Source organism: Ursus arctos, unplaced genomic scaffold (assembly GCF_023065955.2).
Source record: "Ursus arctos isolate Adak ecotype North America unplaced genomic scaffold, UrsArc2.0 scaffold_2, whole genome shotgun sequence".
NCBI classification, from domain to species: domain Eukaryota; kingdom Metazoa; phylum Chordata; class Mammalia; order Carnivora; family Ursidae; genus Ursus; species Ursus arctos.
The window spans coordinates 61,468,553-61,481,949 of record NW_026622874.1 but is presented as its reverse complement, the minus strand read 5'-3'; the positions used below and the strand labels follow the sequence as shown (position 1 = coordinate 61,481,949).

The window sequence follows — 13,397 nt, the reverse complement described above, 5'->3', positions numbered from 1 at the left end:
GGTCCCAAACCGAGGTCAGGAGTTCGGCAGGACCAGACAGCAGGAGCCCAGCGTGGCTCTCGGGGGTTCCCCTCCTCTTCCCTCAGAGCCTCCCCTGACTCAAGAACCCGTGTAACTGGAAGTGAGAAGAGGGGCAGCGCCGGCAAAGTGGCCCAGGCTGCCCAGGGCGAGGCTCCAGTCCCAGCTCTCACTCGTGACGTCTGCAAGGTGCTAAGCTCGTTCTGGGTTCACATCAATAAGACCCTCGAGGAAAAGAGCTGGGAGCACGTCTAGAATTCATTTACTCATTTACAAATGTTTGGAAACACCCACAGTGTGCCGAGCACTAAGGGAAGCACAGACACGAGTAGGTGAAGACCGTGCCGGCTAACAGTCGGTGGGGACGAGAAAACCATCCGAGAGAGTGTGCTGGGGGTGGAGGGCCGCCGGCACTGGGCTCAGGATGGCTTGAGTGGGAGCCAGCCGGCTGCAGCACACCCAGTCGGAGGGCCGAATGGAGCTGTGTGCCAGGGGGAGGAGCGAGCACTGCGCGTGGGGTGAAGTGGGTGCCCTCCGGAGGGGCCGTCCTGGTGTGGCATGGCCAGAGAGCGACTGGACCAGAGAGGCCAGCTCGGACCCGCAGACCGGAGTCGAACTTAGGAGCGCCTTGTACACCAAGCCGAGCGTTCTGTCTTTTTATCAAGGGCAGTGGGAGGTGGGGAAGAATTTTAGAGAAGTAACAAAGGGAATTGCAATCTGGAGGGTTCTCTGTAGCTACAGCAGGAAGGGCAGCCGGCCGTGGGGCAGTGGGATGCAGGGAAGGCTGGCAGGTCCAAGTGGAGGATGTGGGCTCGGGTTGGGGCACCTGCCGCTGGCGATGGCATTGGCCAACCACGGGCTCATGAAAGAGGCTGACTTACAAGAATCCACTCCTGAAAAAGCCCAGCCAGGCCGGTGGCCAACTTCCACTTTGGTCTGGATATTTTCACTTTCGGGGCATCTTGTTCTGAGTCAAGATTCCTCCTTCTGAACATGGGACTTTCCAGAAGGACCACAGCCTCCTTCCGTGTGTCCACTTGACTCCGGATGCTCTGGATTTGGGCTGTTGAAGGAGTCTGTTGGCCTCTCTGGGGAAGGATGGCCATGTGGTCCCTGCGGAGCCTGCTCCTCTGGGAAGGTAAGGGGGCAGGTGTGTGGCTCGTCCTCGGAGAGCTGGAGGCCCCTCCCCAGGGCCCCTGTCCGCCGTCAGGACAGGGGCCCCCATCCCAAGTGAGAACCCAGGGGCTGAGGAGGGACAGGGAAGACTGAAGCAAGTTCTCGAGCAACTCTGAAAACTGGACAGAGCCAAACTCTGTAGGGTCCTCGGGTGGCAGGTGGGGGCCGCCGTAGCAGCGTCCACGTCCCCGAGACATGAGCTGTTCCGTGGCCCCGGGCAGTTAAAAACTGGTGGTGGTACCGGTGGTTTGGAAAGACAGGGTTGTGAGAAGGGTGAGGGAATTCTAGTACAGTCTGGGGAGAAGGAGGGCAGGGCGGAGAGGGCTCATAGAAAGAAGGAGGCCTTTCCATCAGCCTGGGGGAAGCCGAGGCTGCTCCCTGCAGCTCTGTGTAAGGGAGGGGGATAACGCGGAGGGAAGAGAGGGGACAGTAATCCAAACAGAGCACATGGACTTGGCATGTGGAAGGGTGGGCTGCGGGAAGGGAGACACTCGGCAGTCCCCCATCCTGTCTGCTGCCTGACTTCCCTCCGTGGTTAGAAAGCAGCCCACGTGACAGCTCAGCGTTGAAAGGCCGGGGGGCAGGAGTCGGGGCCTGGCAAAGACGAAGGCACCGAGGTTCCCACCGGGGACTCAGAGGGACTTTGAGATGACTTTATCCAGTGTCCCCCGCCGGGGCTCCAGGGCTCCTGGCCTCGAGGGCTCCGAAGGCCCCGAAGGTGCTAATTGTCTAAACATGTGGAGGAAATACCTCACAAAGAGAAAGGAATCTGTGTGGTTCACAAATCTCTCAAAGCCTTGGACGTGGGAGGCAAAAAGTAATTTTTCCGAAGGCCCCTTGATGGCAAACCAGATGAGTACCACCGACGGGGTGCACCCTCTTTTTCTGGGGGTGAGACCATGCAAGGGACCAGGGCGATGGGCTGACGTCACTGGTTTGCAGCCGAGTTCGGGCCACATAGACCCGAGGGGCCTTGACCAGCGTCCAGCACTATCCCCTCTGTGGGCTAGCCTCCCCCCGCAGCAACGTCTGCAGAGAGGCCCGATGACTGGGGCTGCGGAGGGCAGGGAGACGGTCAGGGGCAGGCCGAGCGACTCCCCCCAGAAGAGGGCTCCCCAAACTCACTCCCGGCGCTCGGGGATGTTCCACGCGAGCTGTGCGCTGCTCTGCGCCCCTGTGCCCCACTGCACCAGGCACTGGGGGCGTCCTCGGGGACTCGTCTTTCCTCCAGTACGCTGCGCTGTCTCCTCCTTGCTTCTAAATAGTGTGGGCGTGGGGTAAAAGACAAGAGGAACTTGTGGTCTCGCATGGCAGCCCCTGACTCATCCACAGGCAATCACGGCAGAGGAACAAAACACCCCAGGCTGCTGGGCCACACGGAGAAACAGTGTGGCTACCCCCCCCCCCCGACAGATGGGGAGGTCAGGGGACGCAGCGGGTCTTCACGGATAAGCAGCAGCAATTAGGGGTGCCTGGGTAGCGCAGTCGTTAGGTGTTTGCCTTCAGCTCAGGGCGTGATCCCAGCGTTCCGGGATTGAGTCCCACATCGGGCTCCTCCGCTGGGAGCCTGCTTCTTCCTCTCCCACTCCCCCTGCTTGTGCTCCCTCTCTCGCTGGCTCTCTCTCTCTCTGTCAAATAAATAAATAAATAAATCTTAAAAAAAAAAAAAAAGCAGCAGCAATTAGCCATCAAAGGAGTCAGGACTCCCTCCCGCAAAGGCACCGCCCACACCCCTCAAACTCAGCATCCCCCCACCTCCCAGCCTGCTTCTCCTCCGGCTCTGTGGGTCCCTGGTACCCTTGACACTCTTCTCCTTCGCTCCCCAGACCGCACCTAGGACCAGACCCCACTGACTACACACCGAGTCTCTCGCAGCTCCTCCCATTTCTCCCCATCCCAGCCGCCCCATCACTCTGCAGGGGGAGGAACAGCAGCCTTGGTCCATCCAGTGCACTCCCCACACCCCTGCTGGCGAGGTCTTTCTAACCAGCATCTCATCCTCTTACTCTCTAACGTAATCCCTGTGCGAGGCCCCCCAGAGCTCTAAGGATAAAGCTGCTTCCAGGCGGCAGGAGCTGGCTCCCACCAACCCCGCAGTATAGTTCCTTACTCCCCTGCAGAGAGCTACTTTCAGTTCCCAGAACCACATGCTCCCGCCTGCCTCCAGGCCTCTTTACACCGTGTTCCCTCTGCCTGTGACACTTCCCATCCCTGCTCCACACAGTCCTCCCCCACCCGACCTGGCTGATCCCCACTCCTCCTTCTGGTCTCAGCTTAACCATTTCTTCTCGAGCCTCCCAAGGCCATCACCCTACCTGTGTTCTCCCAGGGCATCCCTTCTTCCCCATCCTGGTACATAACTTAATATGCTTTAATCACTTGCTTAGAGTCAGACTTCCTCTGTGAGCTCCTGGAGCACAGAGACAGGGTTCTCTCCCTTACGCTTCTACTCCCAGCCCCCCTGCACAGTGCACCTTGCTCAGCGCGGGTAGAGGGAGTGTGGGGAGAGGGGCCCCAGTGTGCTTCGCAGCAGCTTAGCCGGGTGCGGGAGGGGTGGCGGGAGAGGGGTGAGGAGCTTCGGGGCAGGCAGTGATGGGGCTCTGTTCTTCCAGCACTGCTTTCCGCCGCAGCCTCCAGCACCCAAGTGCACGGCCAGGTTGGGGGCTCCGTGCTGCTGGTGGCAGAGCGCCCTGCTGGCTTCCAAGTCCGAGAGGCCATCTGGAGATCTCTTTGGCCTTCAGAGGAGCTCCTGGCCACGTTTTTCCGGGGCTCCCCAGAGACTCTGTACCGCTCCCGCTTCCTGGGCCGAGCCCAGCTTCACAGTAACCTCAGCCTGGAGCTCCAGCCACTGGAGTCCGGAGACAGCGGCAACTTCTCTGTGCTGCTGGTGGACACAGGCGGTCGGACCCGGACCCAGATCCTGCAGCTCAAGGTGTATGGTGAGTGCTCCCGACACCGGTTCTCCAGCTGCCCGCAGAGCACTGGAAAGCTGTCCTGCTTCCCGGGACCTGGGGAGAACAGGGTTCCAGAGACCTCTGGCCTCCGACCTTGCAGCTGATTCGGGACCCAGCTGCCCCCTGCAGCACATCTGAGAAAGTTCCTCAATGCTCCTAGGTGCTCCCAGGAGCACTCCCGTGTGAGGCAGCCTGGCTTTGCCACCCCGCAGTCCTCACCTGAACTCCAGCGAGGTCTTTTCTGGGCTCAGTAGCCTTGGACACAAGACGAAGCCTCCCTAGCATTCGTCTTTCTCATTTATAAAATGAGCGTCATGAGTAATATTACACTTAGCTGCCCACAAAGGCAAGCTGCACTGGGTTTGGGAAAGCATCTGAGACAGAGGTGAGGCCTACGCTCCAAAATTCTAAGATTATAAGATGGGCCATTATTTGACAAAACATTAACAAGGAAAAGAAATATTGCCAATCAAACTATGACACAGTTTTTTTACTAAAAAAGTATAATTGAAGCATGAAATGTGTATCTCATATTGCTTTAAAGAGTTCTTTTAGACATATTTAGAGATTTTCAACTATATGACATTCATAGGTTCTTTCAATTATTCATTGTTGCAAAACAAACCACCCCAAAACCTACTGCCTGAAAACAACTATTTTAATTCTCACCACCTGTGGGCGGCGGGGCTCAACTGGGCGGGCCTTCTGTTCCCTGTGCTTTGCCAGGAGCATTCATGCAGCCCCATTCGGCACCACAGCTGGGGCGGCTGGCTTCACTGGGCATGGGACGGGCCCTTCTTTCCAGCAACTTCACTTCCATCTCCTCCACAAGCACCGCCTCCACCATCACCTCTACCACCACCACTTCCACCATCACCCCCACCTTCTCCACCATCACCTCCACCACCACCACTTCCACCATCACCCCCACCTTCTCCACCATCACCTCCACCACCACCACTTCCACCATCACCTCAACCTTCCCCACCATCACCTCCACCTCCACCTTCACCTCCACCACTTCCACCATCACCTCCACCTTCACCTCCACCTTTTCCATCATCACCTCCACCTTCTCCACCATCACCTCCACCACCGCCATTTCCACCATCACCCCCACCTTCTCCACCATCACCTCCACCACCACCACTTCCACCATCACCTCCACCTTCTCCACCATCACCTCCACCTTCTCCACCATCACCTCCTCGATTATCACTGCCTCTACAATCACCTCTACCACAATCATCACCTCTATCTCTACCTCTACTGCCTCCCCTTTCACCATATTTCTGCTGATCAAGAAAAAAATGACCTCTTAGCTCTCGTTTACCTGCCTAATGGCTTGGAAAAGGCATGTGAGGTACCCCAAACTACTATTTCAGTAAAACCTTCGAAATTGGTGGGGCAGTGGGGAGAAAATGGTCCGATGTTAAGAATGAAAGGTAGGAGTGACAGCTGGGAAGAGGAAGACAGTGAGGGAGGGAAAGGCTGTAAACTGGGAAGGAGAGAGGACCCCACCACCACCCCTGACCCAGAGACAGCTAGCCAGTTTTCCGTGAGCCGCTCAGCGTGCCAGTGCACCATTAGATGTGTATCCTGGATGCACGCAGCCCTGAGCCCAGTTGCACAGCTTGGCAGGCAGAGTGCTGGCTGGATTTCAGCAGCCCCACCCTCACCGGTTATCCCCTTAGCCCAGGGCTCTTGTGCAGTGAATAACCTACACAACCATACAGGCAGCCCTGGAGCCTCTTCCTATTCTGAGTCTCAGCTGCTGCACATGTGAAATGAGGACATTGAATGTGATAATACACGCAGCACCCACACCACTAAGCTCTAAAATGCCTTGTTCTCAGCATCTGAATTACAGATTTTAAGGAAATTGCTGTTTTATTGCTTCCAAATACATAGCGTGATTAGAACTAATTGCACGACGCCGCCAAGCAGCCGTCCTTGGGAGCTCTGCTTTGACAATAGATAAGAATGATTTGAATTAGCAGATCAGTTACTAGAAATGTCAATGGGTGTTTCTACTGTGCCTGATAGTGTTTGGAAGCAGCTTGTCCTCTTAAGGAGTGTAAATATCCCCCCCACGTACACACATGGTAATCTTTGTTTATACTATTAGTGTCCCCAGCATATCTTTCCTTCTCCATACCACAAATCCCAGCAGATTGAGCTGGCATTAATGAGGTTTTACTCTGCTTGACTCTGGAATGCTGTCAGAGACAGAGCCCTCCCGTTGTCACCAGAATGCTCTCCCGCTGGCCCCCATTGCCACAGAGACTCGGATTTACTCATCAACCTATATGGGAAAGGGGAGGCACCGCCTGGGATGCCGGGATGCCAATTTGTTCACTGGTGCAGGTGGCCGAGCACCCAGAGACACAGGTGATGAAGATAACAAAACAGAGCCCCCGCCCCCTGGTCTCCACAGCAGTTTGCACCCTTGTAATTATTTCCTTAATTATTCAGGCACTTGTCAGTACCTGTCTTCTTCACCAAACTATAAGCTCTGATAGTCCAGGAATGTGCTTGTTTTCTGGCCTGACTTAATAGATGCCTGTCACCTGTCTGACTGATCTGTCATGAGGAAAGTGCTATGACAAAGGACAGACAGAGTTTTGGAGTCGTCAGAGCCTGCAGTATGAGGGAAGCCTTCGTAGTCAGGACAGTAAGCAATGCGCTCGAGCTGGGTCTTGAAGGGCTGGTAAGAGTGCCCTAGGAGGAAGAGAGGAGAAAGGCCTGTGTGCACAGCTGAGCCATATGAAAGCAAGCAGGATATGGAAAAGCACGGCATGCTTGGGAGAACCGGAAATTAATTAGGGTAGGTGAGTAAGACCGGCAGGAGGCTACAACTACAAAGGTTGACATCAACTATGTCATGAAGGATTTTGAGTACCAGACTAAGGAATTCAGCTTCCGTCCTGTGGGCAATGGGAAAGCAGACTAGGTTCTGGAGCAAGAGTGGGCTAGTCAAAGGTGACCTCTAACCCTGCCTAGATCCCAGGGCTGGCACTCTATGCCCTGCCCAGCATCACTATAACCCATGCCTGCTCTACTGTTCTTGCCTAGATGCGGTGCCCAGGCCCGTGGTACAAGTATTCATCGCTGTATCAGGAGACACTCAGCCGCCCAAGACCTGCCAGGTGTTCCTGTCCTGTTGGGCCCCCAACATCAGTGACATAACCTACAGCTGGCGACGGGAGGGGACCATTGACTTTGGTATTGAACCAAGCGGCCTCTTCACAGATGGACAGGTGCTGAGAGTTTCTTTGGGACCAGGAGACAGGAGTGTGGCCTATTCCTGCATTGTCTCTAACCCTGTCAGCTGGGACTTGGCCACCGTCACCCCTTGGGAGAGCTGCCATCGTGAGGCAGGTATGCCAAGGGCCAGGGGTCAGTGGTTGAGGGATTGTGAAGGATCAAGTCCCCTCTGACCCCGCCCCCTCCATGTCCAGCCCCAGGAAAGTCCTCCTACAAAGACGTGCTGCTGGTGGTGGTGCCCATCACCCTGCTTCTGACCCTGGCTGGTCTCCTCTCTGCCTGGCACTCCTACTACTCAGGTAGGAGTTCTGCAGGTGCCAGAAGTGTGTGGAGGAGGGGGATCTACTGGGGTGGAGAGCAGGGTTGGACCTCCTCCGTTCTAGGCTTCGGGTGGTCTGCCCTCCTTACCTCTGCCACCTCGTCTCCTGACTCATACTCTGGTCTCCAATCAGACTGAACTACGTGAAGCTTCACTTGCAGTTCTTCAAATGAACTCTTGTCTTATATACCTCTTCAGGCCTTTGCACGCGCCATTCTCCCTGTCTGGAGCACACTTTCCATGGTTTCCCACCCAATCCCCGTTCTCCATGTGACTGTCTCCTCCTCGTCTCCAAGGTGCATCTGCTCCAGGAAGCCTTCCTGACCTCCTCCCCTGGCCTGGGTGGGGTTGGTGTTCTTCGTTTAATCTCCATTGCTTACCCTAGTTACAGTGCTCACTGCACTTACTCTCCTGCTGAATTCTCAGCCCCTTAAAGGCAAAGGCTGTCTTACCACCGGACATCTAGCAATGGTTCCTGGAGTAGCACTAGCATAGATAAAGGTTTGCTGAGTAGAAGTCGAGATGAATCCCAACCCCTTCTTGCCCCCCATTCCTAGGAAATGCTCTCTAAGGGAAGCACCTTTCTGGCTAGGGCCTGATAAGGCTGAGAAGAGAGCAGGGGAAACTCAGAGGTGTGGCTGGATTCTGAGCCAGCCCTCCAGCTCTGCCCCTGCCTTGACCCCAGGATGCCCTGCCCCTGACAGAAACGCCTCATACACCTGGGCTTTGTGGGGATGTCCAGCCCAGGCTTCTGGGATGGCTTCAGGACAAGCCAAGGATGCTAAGATTCCAAACATCAGAGGGGTAACCTTTCTGATCTCTTTGCCAGGGAAAAAGCAGAAGGACGTCTGTATTGACAGAGTGGCTCCAGAGACAGAGAACCCCCTTGTGTAGGCTCCGCCATGAAGGAGGATATAAACTGCTGCCTGGACCATCAGGAAGCCCACTGCCCAAACACATCATGCTCTAGAACATAGCTGGGTCTGGAAACCACCATGGTCCTCGTACCTCCCATGAGACTCCTGTCCCACCTCTGGGAGCAGCCTAGACAGCTATTGCACTGGGAGCCGCCAGACAGAAAACACTAGCACAACCTTCCACATCCCCCTCTCCCCCTGCTCCCACCCTGCTCCTGACTCTGCTTGGGGCAAGATAACAGACCATCCCCTCAAAGACGCTGTAAGTTCTCCAGGATCCACAGGGACATTGATGGTCCAGGTCATTCGCCACCCCCCACCACCCCCACCACCACTCATGAAATATTGTTGTAGACAGAATTGTCTCCTCCAAGTCCATTTGTTGAAGTCCTAACCCCCAATATCTCAGAATATGACTGTATTTGGAAGTGGACTTCAAAGAGAAAATTAAAACGACATGAGGTCATTGGGATGGGCCTTAATCCCATATGACTAGTGTCCTTATAAAAGAGGGAGAGACACCAGCGATGCACACAGAGAAAAGGCCATGGAAGGACACAGAGAGAAGGAAGACATCTACAAGCCAAGGAGAGAGGCCTCAGAAGAAACTAAACCTGCTGACACCTTGGTCTTGTGCTTTTAGCGTCCAAGACTTTGAGAAAATAAATGTCTGTTGTTCAAGCCACTCATTCTGTGATATCTTTGTTATGGCAGCCCGAGCAGACCAACGCAAGCATTAACTAACTGGCACCAAAGGATTTCCTCCAGTCTGGGTCCCAGACTCTAAAAAGTATTAGACATTTGAACTAACAGAGGAACTCTGAATCAGCCACTTCCAGCTCCGGCCCCAGCCCAGCCCCTGTAGTTTGAGACCCTGATGTTTCCTGATGTCCGAGCCATTATTATAAGAAAAGATCTAGAAATAGATGAAGGTGAGAGATGGGGGACAGGGGATTCTCTTTCCAGCATGAAGGACTATCAGGTCATCTGGGTTCATGGCCCCTCAAAGGTAATTTGCAGGTAGAGACTATCAAGGGAGGGTTGACATATCCTGGTTGGGATGGGTGCCATTTTGCAGGTAAGACCGTATGAATGACATTTTCACCATCTCTGCTAACCACCACGCCTCCTGCAGGATCTGGGGCTAGGGTTTGAGATTCCCTCTGCAGTCTCTAGCACAGTGACCAGGGAAAGAGATATTAAATTTGCCCCAGCCAACAGGAAACTCTCATACAGCTTCAAGAAAAGCAGCTCAACCTGAGTGTCTCTGCCTAAGACCAAGAGGGCGAGGAGCCAGAAGAGCTGAACAGAAAGGCAAGTATGGAGGGAACAGGGGCTGAGGCATCCTGGAATCTGCTGCACTCGTTTTCAGATGCAAGCACAGAAGATCCCCTCATGTTCAAGGGGAAGAGACAAAGACTCCACCACTCAGTGTGAAGATGGCAAAGGTCGCTGTCACCGAAGAGCATGTGGGATGGAAGCTGTGATTGTGTCCTTCTTTGGAAAACAGTATCTGCCGCTAAGTGGTTCTGTCTGGAAAAACTCTGGGACATCGCCATTGGAAACTTCTACTTGGGGCTTCGTGGATGGTGAGTTCCATGGTTACTCCCTCCCAAGTATAACTGGATTCTCTTCTGGGACCTCTGTCAAGGCTTGATAATAGAGAGGAAGGAGGCATTGAAGAAACAGGGGCAGACTTTGAAGTATGTTCCCAGGACAGCTTCCATCACCCCACCCACAAGGTCAGTCCTTGTGCAAGGATCTCCCCACTTTCCCCCAGGTTCTACACAGTCACTTCATCTTCGACAAATGGTCAGCACAATGGGCCTCTAGATTCACATCCCCACTCATCCACTCAACTCATTCTGGAATTTCCCTGCTTTCTGGCTCTGCTCAGAGGTCCCCAGCTGGTCACCGGGGTTCGTCTTGTCCTCTTGGCTTTCCTGCACCCACTTCCTCCCCTCACCTGCCCCCGAGTCCACCTGAACGGTGCACATGGCCTTCCACCCTGGCAGCTTGTGCTGCCTCCACCTGCCACCTGGGGGCACTCCCCGTGGCCACTGACTCCTCATGCAAAGCTGGCCTCAGTCCCTAAGAATGATGGGAAAGAGAAAGCCCATCTAGCAATGAGCCATGGTGGTTATGTGGGGGAAACACACACACACACGCCCGGTAGCCCCCACCTTTCTTCCCCTCGTCTCCTGAGTCCCCACCTCAGATCAGAGCAATTCTGGGTGGGGTGGGGCACACAGTTCTCCCTTCGTGAGTTCACTCGCAGTGACCTTACTCAGTGGTTTGATGGTGTGCTGCATTAGGGCCTTTTTAAATAGATCCGTGCTGCTCAGATAAACGGATGTTCCCATCCCTCGTGATTCACTTCTCAACTAGTGGACTAATGAACCCTCCCTCCACCAAAAAACTCAAAGTACTTCTGAGAGAAGAATGTTTGTGCCAACAAGCATTGGCATTGGTGGTGCAAAGGTCACACAGAACACATATCGATTGAAGGTTCAGCTTGAGGCCCTAGGGAATCAGAGTGAATAATGCAATGTCCTTCCTTCATGGAGTTTCTATTCTGGAAAGACAGTAGGCAAGGAAGCATGTGTCAGATGTCGATGGGTTCTAGTAAGAAGATAAAGCTGAGTGAAAGGCTAGAGAACAATGTGTCGGGGAGAGGGAGCCCACCTCAGACAGGTGAGTGGAGTGAACATGCCATGGGTGAACAGAGTAACCCGGACACCAGAAGGTGCAAAGGCCCCGAAGTGGGAGCATGGTTAGTGTTTTCAGGAAATAGAGTGAAGGCCAGGGTGGCTGGGGTCAAAACAGAGAGGGGGCGGTAGGGGAGAGTGCCATGGGGAGGATCTTAGTGGTGGCCTGAGGCCACAGCACGTGGGACCTTGTGGTCTTCAGAACACACATCCCTGGGGTTAGGGTAGCAAGGAGCACCCCTGTCTGTTTGGAGGTCAGATTCCTCCCATGACGACATTTTTTTTTTTTTTTTTCCTCCCATGACGACCTTTACACCATTATTTCCGGTGGGCTCATGGTCAGACCAGAACGTGTCCCTCTGTTTTACCATTTCTTTGTTTTCATGAAATTTTCCTTGAGCATGAGCCTTCATACCTGTCCTCCTGTGCAAAGCACAAAACCAAGAGCTACTAGGGCGTCAGGGTCGTGTGACATGATGTCAGAGGGAATGGAGAGGGGGCAGAGCAAAAGACAAGGGTGAGCCAGACATGTTTATTTTCTTCAGTAGAGATGGGAACACCCAGTGCCTCATTTAAAAAAAAAAATTGTGGGGCACCTGGGTGCCTCAGTTAGTTAAGTATCTGCCTTCGGCTCAGGTCATGATCTCAGGGTCCTGGGATCGAGCCCGGCATCGGGCTCCCTGCTCAGTGGGCAGTCTGCTTCTCCCTCTCCCTCTGCCACTCCCCTTGCTTGTGCTCATTCGTGCGTGTACTCTCTCTCTCTCTCTCTCAAATAAATAAATAATCTTCTGTAAAAATTTTTTGCAATCGACATCTCTGGGAAATCTTCCTTCCATTTTTGCTAAGAAGTAGCCCCTGGCTGGTTACTGGTCTTTGGAGCAAGCAGCATCTCCTTCTGGATTTGACTCGTGGCTCCCCACATCTTTTCTGCACAAGGCGTGAAGGACGACCTCCAGCACGGCACCGGGCCGCCATCCCCACGTCCAGGAGGCTTGGGTGGGCACCTCCCCTCGGGCTGTGCCCTGGTCAGCACGGGTCCCGTCCGCCAGTGACTGGGGAGCAGGCTGAGCATACAGGTAAGTAGTGGAGACACTCCCACTGCACCGCGAGCCAGTTCTGGGAGCCACGTGTCCAGGGAACCACAGGAAAACTCAAGTGTGCGGAACCGAATGACCCACATGGCCAAAAGTCTAGACACCTTATCAGATGAAAAATGATTAAAGAAACCGGTCTAACTGAGCCTAGCCCAAAAGGCTCAGAAGGGCCTCCGTTGTTTGGAGAGCTCTCGCACAGCCAGGTTGTGTCACTGAGGCCACAGGAACATGGCCTGAGAGGAGCCAGTGACTCATATAAGCAACAGGATCTGAAAGCTAGAAGGACATCTGGTGGTTTCTCAGTTCAAGTTGTTCATTTCTCAGGTGGAAAGCCGAGGCCCAAAGAGACTGTTACTCCCGAGAATTTCATAACTGGTCCGTGGCAGAGGCAGAATTAGCTGGAGGTTTACCTCCTCTGCCCAGCCCCGTCCCCTGCACCGCTCCGCCAGGGAGAACTTTCTGACAAACGGAAGCCCGGCATGAGGTGAGCTGTTTCGATGGACGCGCTAAGCAGAAACCACGTCGGACGGCATTACAGACGGGAGGCTTTCCTACTAGGTGGGAAGTTGCATGAGATCAGGAATGAGAAGTATGAGGTCCATGTACCCAGACTTTTGCCCTCAGGGACCGGGTCGGGCGTGCAGAAATGATGATGACACACTCTTCCCGCTGAGTCCACAGGCAGCACGACGCTCAGTGACTCGGGCCAATTAATTGGGTTTGGGAGCCAAGACGAAACCTATTAGCCCTTCCTGCCCTAGACAACCCATAAGATCCTTCCCACATCACAAACGAATTATGAAGCGAGGACGGAAAGAATGAATGGACCGTGGAATAAAGGAGGCCAATGGAAGGAGTCAGCTCGTGTGTCAGAAACACGCCAGCTTCCTGCAAACGAGACTTCTTCCAGCCTCCTTTCCTCTGCCCTTTCCTTGGTGGAGGGC

At 54.3% G+C, this 13,397-nt stretch overlaps 1 protein-coding gene across 1 annotated transcript; it reads left to right on the top strand.

Annotated features, from left to right (window-relative positions):
- The first annotated feature begins 1,078 nt into the window (after positions 1 to 1,078).
- Positions 1,079 to 11,545, top strand: SLAMF8 (SLAM family member 8). Its single transcript, XM_048225282.2, has 5 exons — positions 1,079 to 1,156; positions 3,807 to 4,133; positions 7,224 to 7,529; positions 7,610 to 7,714; positions 8,564 to 11,545. Exons 1-5 carry the CDS (start codon positions 1,117 to 1,119, stop codon positions 8,626 to 8,628), a joined length of 843 nt encoding a protein of 280 aa, XP_048081239.1. The 5' UTR covers positions 1,079 to 1,116; the 3' UTR covers positions 8,629 to 11,545.
- Positions 11,546 to 13,397: the final 1,852 nt, after the last annotated feature.